An 18,747-nucleotide genomic window follows, 5' to 3' on the forward strand; every position below is an offset into this window, starting at 1 on the left:
ACAACCACAAGATGAACATAAGTAAATAGAAGTAGTTCAAAACAACATAGTTCATCACAAGTTACAAGCCAAATCCACACAGGATATAAAACATAAGTCCATGCAATAGAGTTCAACACAAATAAAATATGAGTGGCAAACGGAAGCGAAAAGCGAATGAGTTCCATGAGAAATCCATGAGCTCCCCCTAGATCAAAGCACTCCAAAGGTCCTTCTCCCCCTTTGGCATCAATTGCCAGAAAGATCAATCCATCGGCGGCGGAGGAGGTGGTGGTGGGTAAAACGGCTGGTGTGGGTAGAACTCTGGAGGCGGCACTGGAGCCGGGAACACTGAGTAGAAGTGGTCAGAAAACCCGGTGAAAGCTGTGCTGAAGGTATCAAAGCGCTGCTCTAGATCCTGCTGCCTATGCTCAAGCTGCTCAAACTGCTCAGAAGAAGGCAAATCCTCAAAGCGCGCATCAAGAGCGGCTATATCTGAGTGTAAGTTCTCCTGAACCCCCTGCATCTGAGCCATCATGGGCTGGAACATCTGCTGCTGCATGTTCTGGAAGTTGAGGTCCATCTGACTCTGCATCTGACTAGTCAACCCAGCAATCTGAGAGGATAGGCTCTCCTGCATAGATGCAAAGTAAGGATCAAAATAGCCAGCTGGAGGAGCCCACTGCTGCTGTACTGGAGAGTGCGGTGGTGGCATGCCATGCTGTGCTGCAGCTGCTCCTATGTGAGCATCATCGTCACTATCATCATGACCACCATGCCCCTGTGCTTCAGCATCCCAAGGGAAAGGAGTCAACGGCCTCATAAGAAAAGCATGGTCATTCTTGAATGGCCGGAAGGGAGTATGCTTGCACTCACAAACACCTCTAAATGATGTCTTTTCCTTGATGATGGACATGATGTACGGAGCAAAGTATAAGTTCATTTCCATATTAAGCCTTAAATCTGCCAGCTGATCCATGATGAGAGCAATGACATCAATCCTATTTCCATTCATGATATGAGAAATCACATTCCAATAGAGCCCTCTAACTTTGTCCTTGTTGCCACTCTTAGGCATGAATGTGACTCTTGCAATTTTATTGATCACTGCAGGATGATGCCTCAGACCCTGAGTCCCCCCAAAGGTTCTGGCTATACCAAGATGTGCAGGCTCATAATACATGGGGTAGTCATTCTCATCTAGAGGATTTTCTAAGATGACATTCATGCTTTGCTCACTAGTGATGAAATCATAGTCCAACTGATTAGCTGCAGCAAACTGAGCAAATGTGGCAAAATATGTTCTCTTCCCAGTGGACCATCTAAATATACCAGCTACCATGTCAATTTCTAGAGTGGCATAGAACTGGCGTATGACAGTTTCATTCCAATCACATCTATGTTGCAGAAAATTAGCTAACCCCATTTCCTCAAATCTATCCACTAGATCAGTCATGACAGGATGTGATCGCATATACCCCAGGTCAATAGTTTGATGTTTGAACACAGTTTTCTTAACTAGATGACCGAAGTAAGCATCTTGTTGTACCTTGGTGCTGAAAAAGAGGATGTTGGTGTCACGAGGCATGTCGAACTGATTCACTGCTCTAGCATTTGCATAGCTTTCAGCAGTCCACTGTCGGCTAGGAAGATCTAGCCCCATCAAAACAGTAATATCATCTTTAGAATCCTCTAATTCCTCATCTGAAGATTCATCACCAACACCACCCACTGAGGATGCTGCAGCCATCTCACTAGGATGAGGATCATAGTCCGAATCATCGGAGTTATCACCATCTCGTTGCCGCTTTGATGTCCCAGCCTTTTTGATTTTTGAGGTGAATGCCTTGAGAATTTTCCGAGGTGGCCTGAGATTGAGAATTGACCATAAGAACAATTACAAAAGGAAGAAATCCAATCCATAACCATATAAGTCAATTCAGAATCTTTGCTGAAAAATTTGCCACCAGCGGACCGTCCGCGGTACACAGGCGGACCGTCCGCTTGTAGAAGCGGACCGTCCGCATACTGACCGCGGACCGTCCGCGACTCATCTGTTCAGCGCATGAACACAGCAGTCGCCCCAACATTCGATCCATCCACAATTTGAGTTTGGATTCAAATCCACCAACCGAAATAAAACTACACCATCTCCTCATCACTAGGAACAAAATGCCCCAACTATTTGCAAGAATCCATGGCCCAAAAATAGATCGGAGCAACTAACCCTAACTCTTTCCAATGAGTAAATCCAAGAACAAGAGTTAGGGATTCATCGAAATACCGAGAGGACATGATGAAGAATCACGAGAAGAGTCCGGGGATGTGCTTGGACTGTCCGCGAATCACGCCAAAAATCCTTGACCTTGAAGTCTTCCCCACGTGCTTGAGAGAGAAAGAGAGAGAGCTTTTGGAGAGAATGTCTCGGGTTGGTGAGAGGAGAGAAAGAGACAGCCCAATATAAGGCAACACTGGTCGGCCCCATCTTTCTGTCAAGTGGCGGACCGTTCGCGACTTCCAGGCGGACCGTCCGCTTCCAAATTTTGTTGTTGACATCAGTTCTGCAGAGCGTCTGGTGATCAATCGTGATGACCCGCGGACCGTCCGCCGCTTACCAGCGGACTGTCCGCTTCGTAACACTGTGGCCCAAAATAACATTGCAGGCTCTCTGTTGATCGGTTCACATGACCTGCGGACCGTCCGCCAATTACAAGCGGACCGTCCGCTTCATAACTTCTGCGGCCCAGAACAAGTTGCAGTGTCTCTGTTGAACTAACCTCATAAATTGCGGACCGTCCGCCTCTTACCCGCGGACCGTCCGCTGAACCAAATTTCAATCTGTTCAGAATTCAGCCAATTTTCACAATTCCAACTTCAATATGGGATCATTGCTCATATAAAAATCAAAAAATCTCAAATCTTGCATGAAAACCTTCCAAACTCTCATATGAGCAAGTGATAACAAGAATTCAAAAATAAATCGAGTGAAATCATGAAAAGTCATAAATGGCTCAAAAAATCCCACAAAAATTCAAAAAATTTAAACAAAGAAAACATGGAAGAACCATATGTCACATGTGCTAGTTTTCAAGCCATATTTGAGAAGTCAATGATGTTCAACTCATTTCTCAACTTGCAAAACCGAGATTCATCCAAGGGCTTAGTGAATATATCGGCTAATTGATCATCCGTGCCAATACCATCAATCTTGATATCGCCCTTGTTCACATGGTCTCTAAGAAAATGATGACGGATATCAATATGCTTGGTTCTTGAATGTTGAACCGGATTAGTAGCAATCTTCACGGCACTTTCATTATCACACAACAAGAGAATTTCATCAAATTTCACACCATAGTCAAGAAGAGTTTGCTTCATCCATAACAATTGTGCACAACAACTTCCGGCCGAAATATATTCCGCTTCGGCGGTTGAGAGAGCCACGGAATTTTGTTTCTTTGAAGACCAAGAGACAAGCGATCTTCCAAGAAATTGACAACCACCGGAAGTGCTCTTCCTATCAACCTTGCACCCCGCATAGTCCGAATCCGAGAATCCAACCAAATCAAAGTGAGCGCCCTTAGGATACCATAAACCAATATTAGGAGTATATTTCAAGTATCTCAAAATCCTTTTGACGGCGGTCAAATGACATTCTCTAGGTGCGGCTTGAAATCGTGCACACATGCAAACACTAAACATGATATCGGGCCTAGATGCGGTCAAATAAAGCAAGCTACCAATCATAGAGCGGTAAAGCTTTTGGTCAACCGGGTTACCTCCCTCATCTAGGTCGAGATGCCCATTGGTAGCCATAGGAGTCTTGATTGGTTTTGCATTTTCCATACCAAATTTCTTCAAGATATCCTTTACATATTTTGATTGACACACAAAGGTGCCTTCCTTGAGTTGCTTGATTTGAAGTCCAAGAAAGAAACTCAATTCACCGATCATGGACATTTCAAATTCCCTAGACATCATTTCACCAAATTCCTCACAAAAACTTGGGTTAGTTGAGCCAAAGATAATATCATCAACATAAATTTGACAAACAAACAAATCCTTACCAATGGTTTTAGTGAACAAGGTAGTGTCAACCTTACCAATTTTGAATCCCTTGGAAATAAGAAAATCTCTCAATCTTTCATACCAAGCTCGTGGAGCTTGCTTCAAACCATAAAGAGCTTTAGAGAGCTTATATACATGATTTGGTTTCTTGGGATCTTCAAAACCGGGAGGTTGCTCAACAAAAACAAGTTCACTAATTTTGCCATTTAAGAAAGCACTTTTCACATCCATTTGAAAAAGTTTTATGTTGTGAGAGCAAGCATAAGCTAATAAGATTCTAATAGCTTCTAGTCTAGCAACGGGGGCAAAAGTTTCACCGAAATCCAAACCTTCGACTTGAGTGAAGCCTTGAGCCACCAATCTTGCCTTGTTTCTCACAACCAATCCATCTTCATTTTGCTTGTTTCTAAAAACCCATTTAGTGCCAATGACATTATAATTTCTAGGCCTCTCAACTAAATCCCAAACTTGATTCCGGGTGAAATTGTTTAATTCTTCATGCATAGCATTCACCCAATCCGGATCTCTCAATGCATCATCTACACGGTTAGGTTCAAGAAAAGATACAAAGGAATAATGTTCACAAAATGAAGCGATGCGAGATCGAGTTTGGACACCCTTACTAATATCACCCATGATTTGATCCACGGGGTGATCCTTTGCAAGAATATGATGAGTCCTTTGAGGAACAACGGGTTCTTGAGTTGATGGGGAAGTTGCACTTGAAGAACCAATTTGATCTTGTACTTGAGGATCATCATTACTAGAATCTTGTACAACTTGTTGTGCTTGATCATTTGAGATAGAAGTTGAAGGATTAACTCTAATAGAGATAGAATGGCCATCATCACCTTCATCTTCTTCTCTTGGTCTAACATCACCAATTGACATATTTTTCATAGCATTTCTTAAGCCATCACTTCTCACATCATCAAGATTTTCTTGTTCACTATGAGACCCATTTGTTTCATCAAATTCAACATCATATGCTTCTTCAACAATGTCATGCATTTTATTGTAGACCCGATAAGCCTTGCTACAAGATGAATACCCGAGAAGAAAACCCTCATCACATTTGCTTTGGAACTTTGATAACCGAGTTCCCTTCTTGAGAATATAGCATTTGCAACCAAATACTCTAAAATATGATATATTTGGTTTCCTTCCAATGAGCAACTCATATGGGGTCTTGTTATGGAATCTATGGCAATACAATCTATTAGATGCATGACATGCCGTGTTGATAGCTTCAGCCCAAAAACTATCGGAAACATTGTATTCGGAGAGCATTGATCTTGCCATATCAATCAAGGTTCTATTTTTCCGCTCAACAAGACCATTTTGTTCCGGAGTATATTTGGTTGAAAATTCATGTTTGATTCCTTTCTCATCACACCATTCTTCAACTCTTGTATTTTTAAATTCACTTCCGTTATCACTCCTCACTTTCTTCACCTTGAGTTCAAATTCATTTTTGGCCCTTGTCAAGAATTTCTTGAATATATCATAAGTATCGGCTTTGTCATGAAGAAAGAAAACCCAAGTATACCTTGAGTAATCATCCACTACAACAAGACAATAGCAATTTCCACCAATACTTCTATATGTTGTAGGACCAAATAAATCAATATGCAATAATTCCAATGGTCTTTCGGTTGACATGACACTCTTAGAGGGATGACCATTTGCAACTTGCTTTCCGGCTTGACATGCACTACATAATTTATCTTTCTCAAACTTTACATTCTTCAAGCCAACTACTAAATCATGCTTTATGAGACGGTTGAGTTGTTTCATGCCAACATGACCAAGTCTTCTATGCCATAACCAACCCAAAGATGATTGAGTGAACAAACATGTAGACAAGTTTGCCTCTTTAGTAGCAAAATCCACAAGATATACATCCTCATATCTAAACCCCGTAAAGATGTGATTTAGTCCATCCAAGCTAGTCACTACAACATCATCTTTAGTAAAACTACACTTATATCCAAAATCACAAAGTTGAGTGACCGCTAAGAGATTAAACTTGAGAGAATCCACCAATAAAACATTTGAAAGAGAATGATCACTTGAGATTGAAATCGTACCAACACCTTTGACTTTGCCTCGGCTATTGTCACCAAAGATGATATCACTATAGCCATCCACATTCTCATTTAGAGAGGAGAACATCATTGGATCTCCGGTCATGTGTTGAGTGCATCCACTATCAAGCACCCAATGTCTTCCTCCGGACTTGTAATTTACCTACAACAAAGAGACAACTCTTTTAGGTACCCAAACTTTCTTGGGTCCTTGAACGTTAGTGACCAAGACTTTTGGCACCCAAATGGCATTCTTTTTAGCACCATCTATAGGTATTCCAACAAATTTTGCACTAACATTGTCATTTGAATTTCTCATAAGAATGTAACTAGAATCAAAGGATATGACTTTCATGTTGGTGCAGTTCTTCTCAACATGACCAACCTTCTTGCATTTTTCACAATATGACTTACCACTACTCTTCACAAAAGTGGTTTTGGTGTGCAAAAAAGCCTTCTTCCCTTTCTTAGAAATATATCCAACCCCTTGCTTGTTCAAAGTGAACTTTTGACTTGCCCAACAATGATTAAACATGGCTCTACTATCATAGCACTTTCTCAAATCATTAGTCAAGCAAGTAACCTCTTTCTTTAACAAATCATTTTCCATAATAAGAGATTCATTGCAAGATGAGTCATCAATTTTGGTGCAAGAGGAACTAGTTGAACTAGAATCGCAAGGTTTATCATCAATTAAGTCACAACTCACACCAATGCTCAATGTTGCTTTTCTTTCATGATTAAGTAGGGCATTGTGAGCTTCCTCAAGCTTCTCATGAGTTTCTTTGAGATTCTCATGTGAAGTCTTTAGCTCCTCATAGGAATCTTGAAGAGAAGTAAACTTCAACTTCAATTCCTTTAACTTGGCCTTTTCTTTAGTCATGAATTCATCGGCATCATTTAGCATTTCAACAAGATCATCATATGAAAGTTCATCAAGTTCATCATCTTGTTGTACCTTTGCACCACCCTTTGCCATAAGACAATGTGGTGTGGAGAAGAGTGATGGAGCCTCCTTGATGGCGATCCCGGCAACTCCCTTGGATGGCTTGTCATCATCATCATCATCATCATCGGAGCTTGCATCGGAATCCCACTCAACAAAATAAGCTTGACCATTCTTCTTCTTCTTGATGAACTTCTTCTTCTTCTTTTCATCATTTTTCTTGTCCTTCTTGTCATTTTTCTTGTTTGGACAATTGACACTAATATGACCCATTTCACCACATTGGAAGCATGTCTTGTCCACAAAAGGATTTTTTCTTGATGATTGACCTTTCTTGCCAAAGTTCTTCTTGTTCATCATTCTATTGAATCTCTTGACAAAGAGAGCCATCTCTTCATCCGATTCTTCTTCTTGACACTCACTTTCTTCTTCCTTTTTGCTATCTTGAGCTTTGAATGCCACACTTTTCTTTTTCATATCAATTTCTCCCCCATGAGCTTCATCTTGAGATTTCTTGAACATGTCATGGGTGAGAACTTCTCCCAATATTTGTGTGGGAGTGGCGGTCTTCACATTTGACCTTACAAGCAAGGTCACAATTGTGTCATATCTTTCCAGAAGACATCTAAGAAATTTGTGGTTGAAATCCGCATCCGGTACCTCAAATCCAAGTCCCTTGAGGTCATTCACAATGTCATTTAGCCGGTTGAACATCTCGGCTATACTCTCATCCTTCTTCATGGTAAATTCACTAAAATTGCCCTTAAGCAAATATAACTTGGCCTCCTTCACACTTGATGTGCCCTCATGAATTTCCATGAGCTTTTCCCATATGTCATGTGCATTTGTGAGACTCTTGACTCTATTAAATTCGGTCACACCAAGGGCACTAAAGAGCACATTGACCCCTTGATCATTTAGTATCTCATTTTCTTCTTCTAGGGGTGTCAAATTTTTTGAGTCCAAAATGACATATCCATCATTTACCACTCTCCATAGCTTTCTACTCATGGCTTTGATATGAGCCGACATCCTAGTCTTCCAATAATCATAATTATTCCCATCAAAGAACGGTGGCTTCCCAACATGAATTCCATTATCACTAGTCATTGTTCTACTCCAAGATGGTTAAATCCGTAATTAATGGAGTACTTAGCTCTGGTACCACTTGTAGGATCAAGAACACCGACTAGAGCGGGGGTGAATAGGCGGTTTAAAACTAAAACTCACAACACTAGAGAAAATTTAATTAGTAACACAAGAGAGTCCTATGTCATGCTACTACTATCTCTAAAAGGTTTGCAACCTAGGGTGACAAGATACAATTCAAGCTCTAGTAAATTAAATTGCTCAAAGTAAAACAAAGATAAAAATGAGCAAGAGAGATAACCAAGCTTGACACACAAATTTATCCCGTGGTGTCGATGACTTGCCGGTCACCCCTAATCCACGTTGAGGTGGATTCCAAGAATTAACCGCTCCTCTATCAAGAACCTCTTGATCTTGAGCCGGCTAGAAACAAGGAACCGCTCCACACCTCGATTTCACTAGAGTTGCTCTTCACCACTCCGGCAAGGTGAGCACAAAACCTCTCACAACCGAAATCGGGGCTTCTCAACAATCTCCTTCAAGAAGCTCCACGAAATCACCTTCTCCAAGCCGTCTAGGGAGCGGCAACTCCCAAGAGTAACAAGCCAATGATCCTTGCTTGAAGATTCCCTAGTGCCACAAAGCTCAAACTCTAAATGCAATGCACTAGGAAGCACTCTCACTCTCAAAAATGCAAATCCTTAGCAAGTGTGTGAGAGAGAGGGATGTCTTAGCTCTAGAGAGTCAAGAATGCAGTCCAAATGGCCAAGAGAGAGACCCAAAGGCTGGGCATTGGGTATATATAGACATCCCATCAAAAACTAGCCGTTACAGTCTTTTCTGCGAGATCGCGGACCGTCCGGTTTCAAAAACAGGACCGTCCGCCGTTATAAGCCAGAGAGTCAACGTGCATTAAATGCGTGTCAGAACTAGCCGTTACAGCCTTGGCGGACCGTCCGCCGTCTAACCAGCGGACCGTCCGCAGTTAGGAGTTCCACCACTCCAGAGACATGGCAGTCTCTGGAACAATCCTTAAATCAGCCAGCGGACCGTCCGCGCGCAAGGAGCGGACCGTCCACGGTTCATTCTAGAAAAACAGACAGAGACTGCAAGGTTTCTGGTTCAACATATCGCGAGTCCAGCGGACCGTCCGCCCCCCCAGAGGCGGACCGTCCGCGGACCAGGCCACAAGACAGACCAGAGAACACCCTCTTCTGGAACCAAGAGAGTTAGAGTGGCGGACCGTCCGCCCAAGGTGTCCGGACCGTCCGCCCCCGGTGGCCGGACCGTCCGCCGGCCACAAGACACTCCCACTATCCTTCAGTAACGGTAGCGGACCGTCCGCTCCCATGGTACGGACCGTCCGCTTTTGAGCAGTCAGCTCTCAAACTTGTTCTTTTTCAAAATCCGACAAAACGTAGTTAGCCCTTATGCATGCACTTAGATATTTTGAGCAAAATGGCACTAGGGACCCGTCAAGCACGAGTACATGACCCCTCTTGATAGTACGGCTATCTATCCAACAAATCCGGTCACTTTTCATCCACTAAACACCTTGTGACCGGTAAAATTTAAAAGACCCTATTTTATACCTTTGCCTTGAGCCCAAGCTTTACTCATTGTCTCCAAGAGTCCACACGTTCACAATTGACTCTCATTCATCCGTGGATCAACCTTCACTCATTATCTCAAAGAGAATTGTTAATCCACAAATCGTTGTCATTAATTACCAAAACTCAAATTAGGGGCCTAGATGCTTTCAGCTTGCCCTTTGACTGCCTTCGCGGGTTGGTATCAGATATCAAATTCTAACAATGCGAACATCTACTTTCCGAGTCGGCCTTTCAACACAGGAGCCGATAGCATGTGCTTGATAACATCCAATTTGCAGATGACAATCGTCTCGGCTGATAGCAAGATGTGACAAAGCTTTGTGCATATGAAGAACAAACAAAGGCATAACTTCTCAATGTTAGGGTATCTTGTCTCCGCATCTAGCATTCTTCTGCTGAGGTAGAACACAACCCTTTCTTTGCCGTCATGCACTTGTATCACTACTGAAGCGATGGAGGTGTCACCTACTGATAAGTACACGTAGAATGGCTTATCCTGTTGGGGTGGAACTAACACGGGTGGTTTTGACAAATGCCCGTTGTTGATATCTTCAAATACCAGTTGTTGCTCTACCCCCCCATCGAAATTCATCATTAACTTTAATTTTCACAGCTTCTTGACTCTTTAGGCCGATCTCGCTTCCTCTTTCATGAACCAAGTGTGACAGTTCATGTGCTGGTAAGCTAGGCACATTATTAGTGTGAAGTATGTGCTTGTTACTGTAAAGCTTGTGTGTGTTTATGTAAAGCTTTTAAAAATTTAAATGCAAGTAAAAAGGGTATTTTTATAATTACAGAAAAACTAGGGTTGTTTTTGCAAAATGTAATCGGATAGGAGGTAACTTCAAAATAAGGGTATTTATGTAATTTTTAAAAGTACAAGTCCTTTTATGCAAGTAGTTGAATTATAAAAGTAACTTTCAAAGTTACTAAGGGCTAAAGTGTAAAAAGGTGCAAGTTATCATGACATGTCATAAATATTTGAGTCATCATGACATGTCATAAATGCTTGAGTCATCCTATCATAAATGCTTGAGTCATCCTATCATAAATGCTTGAGTCATCCTGTCATAAATGCTTGAGTCATCATGACATATCATAAATGCTTGCAATTAGGTCAAGACATCATGACATGTCATAAATACTTGCAATTAGGTCCAAAGTTATAAGAAATTTACCTCAGTAAGGACAAAATCTATTCAAATACCACTTTTGTTCAAAATTTAAAATGTAAAGTTGTATACTTTGAGTTTTTGAACTTGAACCCTAAAACAATGTTGTAGGATTTGAAAAACTCTCCAACATCTATTTTGGGCATTTCCTCATTAGGGTTTTAGATTAATGAGAAATTTTACTTTACCGAGAGGTCCCTTTATTTTCTGAATTTGTGCACAGGTACTTGGGAAAATTCCCTTTCTTGTTCCTCTCTGTTTTCTCTCTATTTTGTCGTAGCAGCCGCCTGTCGTACTGTGCCCTTGCTTCCTCATCCTTCTATTTAAGCCAGTGGGCAAGTTGTCAACGTATTCTCCTTTCTCTTCCACACTCAGCTTCTCTTCTCCTTTCTACTTCAAACAGAGCTGTCAGCCGCCGGAGTGCCCTTCGCCGTGATGCTCGGACCTCTACGTCGAGCCCTAATCTCCGGCCATCCTCCACCGTCCCGCTGCAATTCTTTGCATTCCAGGCTGCCTCGCCTCGCCCCGCACCTGCTCTGCTTCTCCTTGAGCCAGGCCGAGCTCCTGCCCGCGCGCCAGAGGCGCCACCGCATGCCATGGCCGCCGCCACCCCCCTGCTCACCGTGGAGCACGCCTCCCCGACCTTCCTCGGCTCTCCTCGACCCCCTGCCGAGTTTCTCCACTTCCTACCGGTGCTCCCCGACCCCACCCCAGCGCAAACCCCTCACCAGACCGTCCCACTGACGTTCGCCGTCGACTTTCCTCCGCCGCCGCTTCGGCCTCCCCGTCGACCCGGCCATCCAGCAGCTCCTACTCCTCGCCGATCACTCCAGCAGGACCACATCACCTCGAGGAAGCCCCTGGACCACCTCACCGAGCCACTTCGATCCCCAGCATGCCGAAACATTGCCGCCGTGACCAAGCCCGACAGCCGCCGGCCCTCCTCCGGCCACCCCAGCTTCAACCGAGCCCATCCAAAGGTAGCTCTCGTGTCCCTCATGCTCCCCCACCTCTCCCTCGCCACCGGAAAGCACCCCATCACCGGAATCGAGCTCCCTGAGCTTTCTCTGTTCCAAAAATTGCTACCAGGGACTCCACACAACAATAGGAAGAATTCCAGGGGCCTATCTGCACAACCCATGACTCGGATGAATAGTGTCACGCTGGACCTTTTTGAAATTTCTGGCTGAAATTTGGAAAATCGTAGTAAATCATAGAAAAATCAGAAAAATGCAAAACTAGTTTTTTTAGAATCCTTAAGTTATACTCGACTACTTTTATATAGCAAGTTTAAGCTGTATATGTGTAGTTTTTGATGTAAAATAAATACTAGGAAATGAGTGTTTTAATTGTATCCCATGTTATATGCATGTGTTGTGGCTGAATTTTGGAACCTAGGTTGTATGTCCCATGAGTATCTTTGTGTAAAAATTTCGAGTTCTTTACTGCTCATTTAATCAGAAATTCGAGTACCTTTGTTGTATGTTGATAGAAATTTTATAATTTAATTCTAGACGCATTCCTTCAGGTTTAAAGCTGAAAATTTTACCTTAGCTTTTCTTCAACATGTTTAGTTCATGATAAAATTTTGAGAGTCAGAAACCTAGTGTAACGGAAGTTATGAATATAAGCTTAGATTCAAAGGAAATTCATGAACAATAGTTCTGGTTCATGAATAATTATGATAATATGCGGGAACGTTACACTTGTATAGTAGAACATGTCCATAAATTTTGAACCCCAGATCTAGTATAGAACTACAGTTATAAATGTATCTTAATCATTTAATGTGTGTTCTTGTTTAATTTTGTGGCATAGTTTCTGCTTAAATAAAATCTTGATAAATTTACAGTAAATGTAATTAGACCAAAGCAATGTTTAGTAATTTTTATAGCCTTAGTTTTAAAGTGCATTGCTCTATAAAATTTATTTAAGTTTTACATGTTGTTTATTTAAATCATTTAGTTTGTTTGCTTAAGATAACCAAGTATACTACCTAATGTATTTAGTTTAGATGTTTAGGGTAATCAACCTTGTTACCTAATGTAACTAAGCAATTTAGATAATACCCGATAAATGAATGCCCAGTAAAAGAGTGAATAACATGTTTGATAAATAGAATGTCTTTCGTATTGCATTGTTGATAAATTTGATAGTGTTAGCTCATATTTTTGTGATAGAGATGTGTGACGTTTAGTTAATCCTTTCACACGAGTGCTCATGTTCCTGCCATCAAGACATTGTCCTTGTCTTGATGGCAGTCTCCTTAAGGTCCTTTTCGTATAAGGATCCTTGTTAGTTCATGTGTATCTGATGCTTAGCTAATACATCTCCGTAGCTATGCTTCAGCATCGGCTATTAACTCTGCCGCTAAGCATCCGTTTCAATTGAATCTATGATGTTTCATTGTAACGGCTGTCAGCCGATGCAATTCATTTGATATGCTTCTACCATCGGCTGGTTAGCCGATACGGTTGTTATCTTTCTAATATCGGCTACTGCCGATACAATTCTTTTGTTCTATCCTACATCGGCTGCACATAGTCGATGTATCGGAGATGCACACACGATCTTAGGATTCTTGCTATCGGCCGATCCAAGCCGATTCTAGTTGTTTTCCATATCGGTCAAATATGGCCGATCAATCCTTAGTTTTCCCATCCTTATCCGCACACTTCTATCAGCCGATTTATCGGCTAGGAAATCGGCTATATGCCTATCGGTCACACACTCTCAACCACACTCCAATCGGCTACACATCTGTAGAACATATCCCCATCGGCACAAGCCCATCAGCCACATCCTTTTTAGTCTAGTTCTGCGCCTGTGGTCTCATCAGCCTAGTCCGATATTAGAGTTCTATTCCACTTGGTTCTTGTAACGAATCCAGTTTAGATGGCCCCATCGGCTAGATATCAATCGATTGTTTTACCGACGTAATCAAGCCGATACAACCACACCTAGTTACCTAGAATAACACTTAAGCATATCTTAGTTAGGCACAGTTATTACAGAGTAGGACAATCAGCTACACGGCTGAAATGACCCAGTAAATATAGGAGAACCTTAAAGGTGAAAACCAGCTACACAGCCGACCCACCAATTGGCTAAATACGCCAAGACATAGACCATACGAATGCATAGTTTGACTAGCCTACCAATACACCATCGGCTAGTTACTCGCACTAATTGACTAGCATGCCGATTCACAGATCGACTAGAACACGTACACAAATCGGCTCAACTGATGTTCACACAATCAACTAGTTTGGTTAAAGCATAGATCGGCTATGCCGATACGCACGTGATCGGCTAGGTACGCCGATACTCACACAGATCAGTTAAGACACAGCTGCTTTAGGAAACACCCCTCTGCTAAAGTAATCGATGCTTTCATCGATCAATTAAGAAACCAATGCACCTATCAATTGGCTACACGGGACAACCCTAAATCAGTAAGATAGCACAGTCGACATGCCTCTGTTAGGCACAACCAAATCACATCAATCAGCTAAACCTAATGCACCCTCATCAACTAAGGCAAGCCAATGCACCAACCAATCGGATAGACCAGAAACATGCTGATAATCCAATCAGCAAGATCCTTCCTTTTTCTGTCCTTAAAGTACTGTACCTTCAACGTTCCTCTCTATATCAGCCGATTTGACCTCAGGTGAACCCAAATCGGCTAATCCCCTCTGATCATACACAGGGACTGCTCCTGCCGATTTCTCTTCCAAACAGAAATCAGCAGATTTCCTAAAAACTATGTAGATAACTCCCTCCTTTGCCGATTCTATCGGCTAAAACCCGGTTGTTTCCAATCAGCTCTTTTGTAATCCTCAACCAATAGCCGATTTTAATCAGTTGTCCAACTAAAGCTCTACCCAAGTTAGTTTCTGATCTTTTTGATTGTTATGTGAGTAGTATGTTAAATGAGTGTTGAATTGTAACTTTATCGTAAGGTAAAATAGTTTCGTGTGCACACTTTGGATGTAATGTTGCATTGCATGTAGACACGACTACTTCCGCAGACGGTACCTACGAGATCTCCCAGGAGTCTGCAGAGGATGTTTCTGAAGATCATGTGAACGTTGTTGCAAGATTCTCTGAAGGCACGAACCCAAGTTCGGAAGATAATAATACTAACATCCCTGACTCCAGCCCCACCAGTAAAGGCAAGCCCCGGTGCATAACCCAGTATTTTAAGTTACTACATTTATGCAATTCTATACTTATATATTATATCTTGCATTAAGTCGAAGAGTTGTAATGGAACCCTAGATGTATGAATCCTAGGAACCAACGCACTGTACCTGAGTCCTTATCGCATAGATGCTCTGCTAATAGGACCGGTAGAAGTCGAGTGATTTCCTGTCACTCGCGCGATATAGGAGTTGAATGTTTATTATTCTGCAGTCACTATAAGGATCATGGACGGGGTCATGTGCAGTACCATGACTCGGAAGGTTACCCCGTCTGTGTTGATAAAAGTTGATAAGGTCGCAGTGTGTGGTAGTGGTGGCTAAGCGTTTGAAAGTACTAGCCACATGCCGCGAAATATGGTAAAGCGGTAAGCCTAGTAACCAATTGGCCCGGCAAGTGGACATACCTCCCACCACTCGTAATTTGGTTTTTCTCACGCATCAACGTGCGGGAGTACGTTCCACGCAGCGGACAGGAATACGGTCATGTAGTCGCGCTATAGACGTATGTCCTGCACAATTGGTGTGCGTACGGTCCTACAGTCGCTTGTGGTGGCCCTGTTCCATGACCCGGAATGAGAGGCAAACGGTTGCTTTGGAACGATCTTTGGATGTTCCAAGCGTGTGAGTTAGGTTTACCCTTGCAAGGTTGAAATTCGATTCAGGAATCGTCCGTTTCTCGCGGAGATTGAGACTGCTTATTCCTTCTGCCACATAGAGTAAGAACAGTAACCTTTGTTGAAATCATCTTGATGGATGCTAAACTCTACCTTGTTTGCCTAGTATAGGTGCTTACCTAGAATGGTTAATGAAACTAGAATTTGAAAGCTAAAACATGGAAGTTAGATCATACTCTTTGTTGCTTTTCAGCAAAAGAAACCCAGAACCTCTCAAAACCTCCATGGTCTAGATATGGGCTAAGTATATCCAGATGGCGGGTAAGCCTTGCTGAGTATTAGTATACTCAGTCTTGCTAGTTACATATTTTTCAGGTATAACTTATGAGGACCAGACTCCTAAGCTACCATGGCCCTGTGCTCTTCCAGATGGTTGGTCCGTGGAATGGGATCCGTCCCCGGCCAACACTGATGATACCGAGTGATGTCATGCCCGGGCTTAGCATGACATCCATCTTGACGACGTGTTGTAAATCGTCGCGTTTATTTTCCGCTGCCAAGAACCTTAACTTTAACGGTTTGTAATAATTTTACTAAATTTGGAACTTAGTACTACTTTTGGAAACCCTTGTAATGTAATGCCCTGTGATGTAAAATATGATGGTGACTGTATCTCTGGACTCACCTTCGTGTGAGGTAACCTTATTCGATCCCGGAAGTTAGGTGGTTTCATCGGGACTCTACCCGACAGGCCAAGCGGTTACACCATTTGAACTACGTTGGAGCCCTTGAGAGAGGACTTGCGTATTTGAGCCGGTGTAATTCAGGTTGGTTCTGCCACACCAAGAAACCCAGAAACTGATCGGGCGATACGCCGAAAGCGCATTTCTTCAGATTCATCCTAAGCCCGAACCTTCTGGTTCGTTCCAGAACTTGCCGTAGGTCCCCCAAGTATCCTTCAAACGACGCAGATTTCACCACGACGTCGTCAAATATATCTCCACCAACTTGTCGATCAGATCGTGAAAGATGTAGTTCATGGCACGTTGATACGTAGCGCCGGCATTCTTGAACCCGAAGGTCATAACCACATACTCGAACAGTGCCACTGCCCCGGGCACGTTGAACGTGGTCTTGTTAATATCCTCCGGAGCCATGAAAATCTGGTTATAGCCAGCCTTGGCGTCCATGAAACTCAAAATCTTTTGACCAACAACTGCGTTGATCAATGTCTCCACGACAGGCATCGGGTATTCGTCCTTCAGAGTAGCTCTGTTGAGGTCTCTGAAGTCCACACAGACTCGCCATTTGTCCACCTCTTTCTTGACTTCTACCAGAACTTCAGCCTTCATCTGTCGCGCTCGCTGCTGAAATGGCTGAAATCCCTTCTTGAGAGGGAGCCGATGCTCGACTATGCTCCTGTCCAACCCAGGCATCTCCATATAATCACAGGCGAAGCACTCTGCGTACTCCTTCAGCAAAACTATCATCGGCTCTCGTAGACACGGGCTTAACTTTTTGCTGATAATGTTGGTCGTGGCTTATCCCCAGGACCAATGTCAACCTCTTCGAGCTCATCAGCTGATGTAAACCCGTATCCTAACTTTCCATCATCCGTTAAGTCAATGCTACAAATGGAAAGAGAAAATGACAAAAAGAGTTTCGGCCGATCGTTAAGATCGGCTGCTTTATAATCTTCAATGATCTTTAAAATTTTACAATTAATGTATGGCCAGCTGCTAGAGCAGGCCTCCCTGTAACTGCTATGATCATGTAAAACACTTGTCATCAAAAGTTTACATTTTATTTTTTAGGACCGATCACGGGGATCGGCCTCGCTAAGTGCGTCAGAACAGCTCGCCCTTTGTGTTTCGTCTACGCTGTAAGGCTAGTGGATAAGACCAGCCTCACCCTATTTTTTGTAGCTTCGACGGAATCACAGCCTTCCAAACTGATCCCTGAGATTGGCTCTTGATCTTCCGCATCCTAGATGCTCATGGAGGCATGTGAAATCTTGATCGAGTCATCCGCATGAACCACCTCTACCTCGTTTCCATCCCATTGAATCAGACATTGATGCATCATGGAAGGGATGCAGTAGTTGGCTTGGATCCAATCCCTGCCAAGTAGGATAGAGTATGTACTCTTGCTGTTGACGATGGAGAAAGAGGTTGGGACAGTCTTGCTTCCCACGGTCAGATCCACACTAAGGACGCCTTGTGCCTCTGATGTTTGGCCGTTGAAATCACTCAGCGTGACGTTGGTCTTGATTAGATCTCTAGTGGACCACCCCAACCGATGTAGCACTGAGTACGGCATTATGTTGATTGCCGCTCCTATGTCGACCAACATCTTGTTGACAGGCTGGCCATTTATGTAACCCTTGAGGTATAAAGCCTTCAAATGATTATAGTTCTTCACTCGGGGCTTCTCGAATATAACTGGCCGCGGCCCCAAGTCAAGCTGGGCTACCGGTAACTCTTCATGGCCTTGGGCATGGAACTCCGCGGGGAGTACAAACACCATATGTGCGTCAGCCGATGTCTTTGCATCGGTGCTTGTTGGCTTTGGACCACTCCTTCTTGGGAGAGCGCGACTCCCTTTTCTGGGTGTAATGAACATTGTCCGCCAAATCCCGGCGCACATTTCTTAGTGTCTCAAGATAACTGGCCTCACCTTCCTCCCGACTGCGCAGCCGCTGTACCCTGCGTTTCTGGGAACGGTTAAGTCCATCAGGGCACCAGCGCGGCTGGTGATACTTATCCTCCTCCTCTTCAAAGTCCACCCTTTTGCACGGTTGCTGAATTTGCTCATGCTGGGGCGGCACAGGTCCCAAACGTCAGAAAACCGAGACCCCTTCTACATCACGCTTCCGAGATCCTCACTCCAGGCAATCCTCGACAATAGGCAATCGGCTCATGCCAGAGTCCCAGCAATATTTGAAGAATGGGCAAAGCCAATGATCACGCGT

At 43.2% G+C, this 18,747-nt stretch overlaps 1 protein-coding gene across 1 annotated transcript; it reads right to left on the minus strand.

The window, feature by feature from the left end:
- Positions 1–244: 244 nt before the first annotated feature.
- LOC112898107 lies at positions 245–5,862 on the minus strand (the record flags this gene model as incomplete). Its single annotated transcript, XM_025966504.1, has 8 exons — positions 245–765; positions 856–980; positions 1,161–1,301; positions 1,401–1,535; positions 1,617–1,847; positions 2,787–2,800; positions 3,139–4,608; positions 5,020–5,862. Coding segments are annotated over 8 exons (3,480 nt in total), but the record flags the coding sequence as incomplete, so codon positions are not given.
- Positions 5,863–18,747: the final 12,885 nt, after the last annotated feature.

This window comes from Panicum hallii, chromosome 6 (assembly GCF_002211085.1).
Source record: "Panicum hallii strain FIL2 chromosome 6, PHallii_v3.1, whole genome shotgun sequence".
NCBI classification, from domain to species: Eukaryota; Viridiplantae; Streptophyta; class Magnoliopsida; order Poales; family Poaceae; genus Panicum; species Panicum hallii.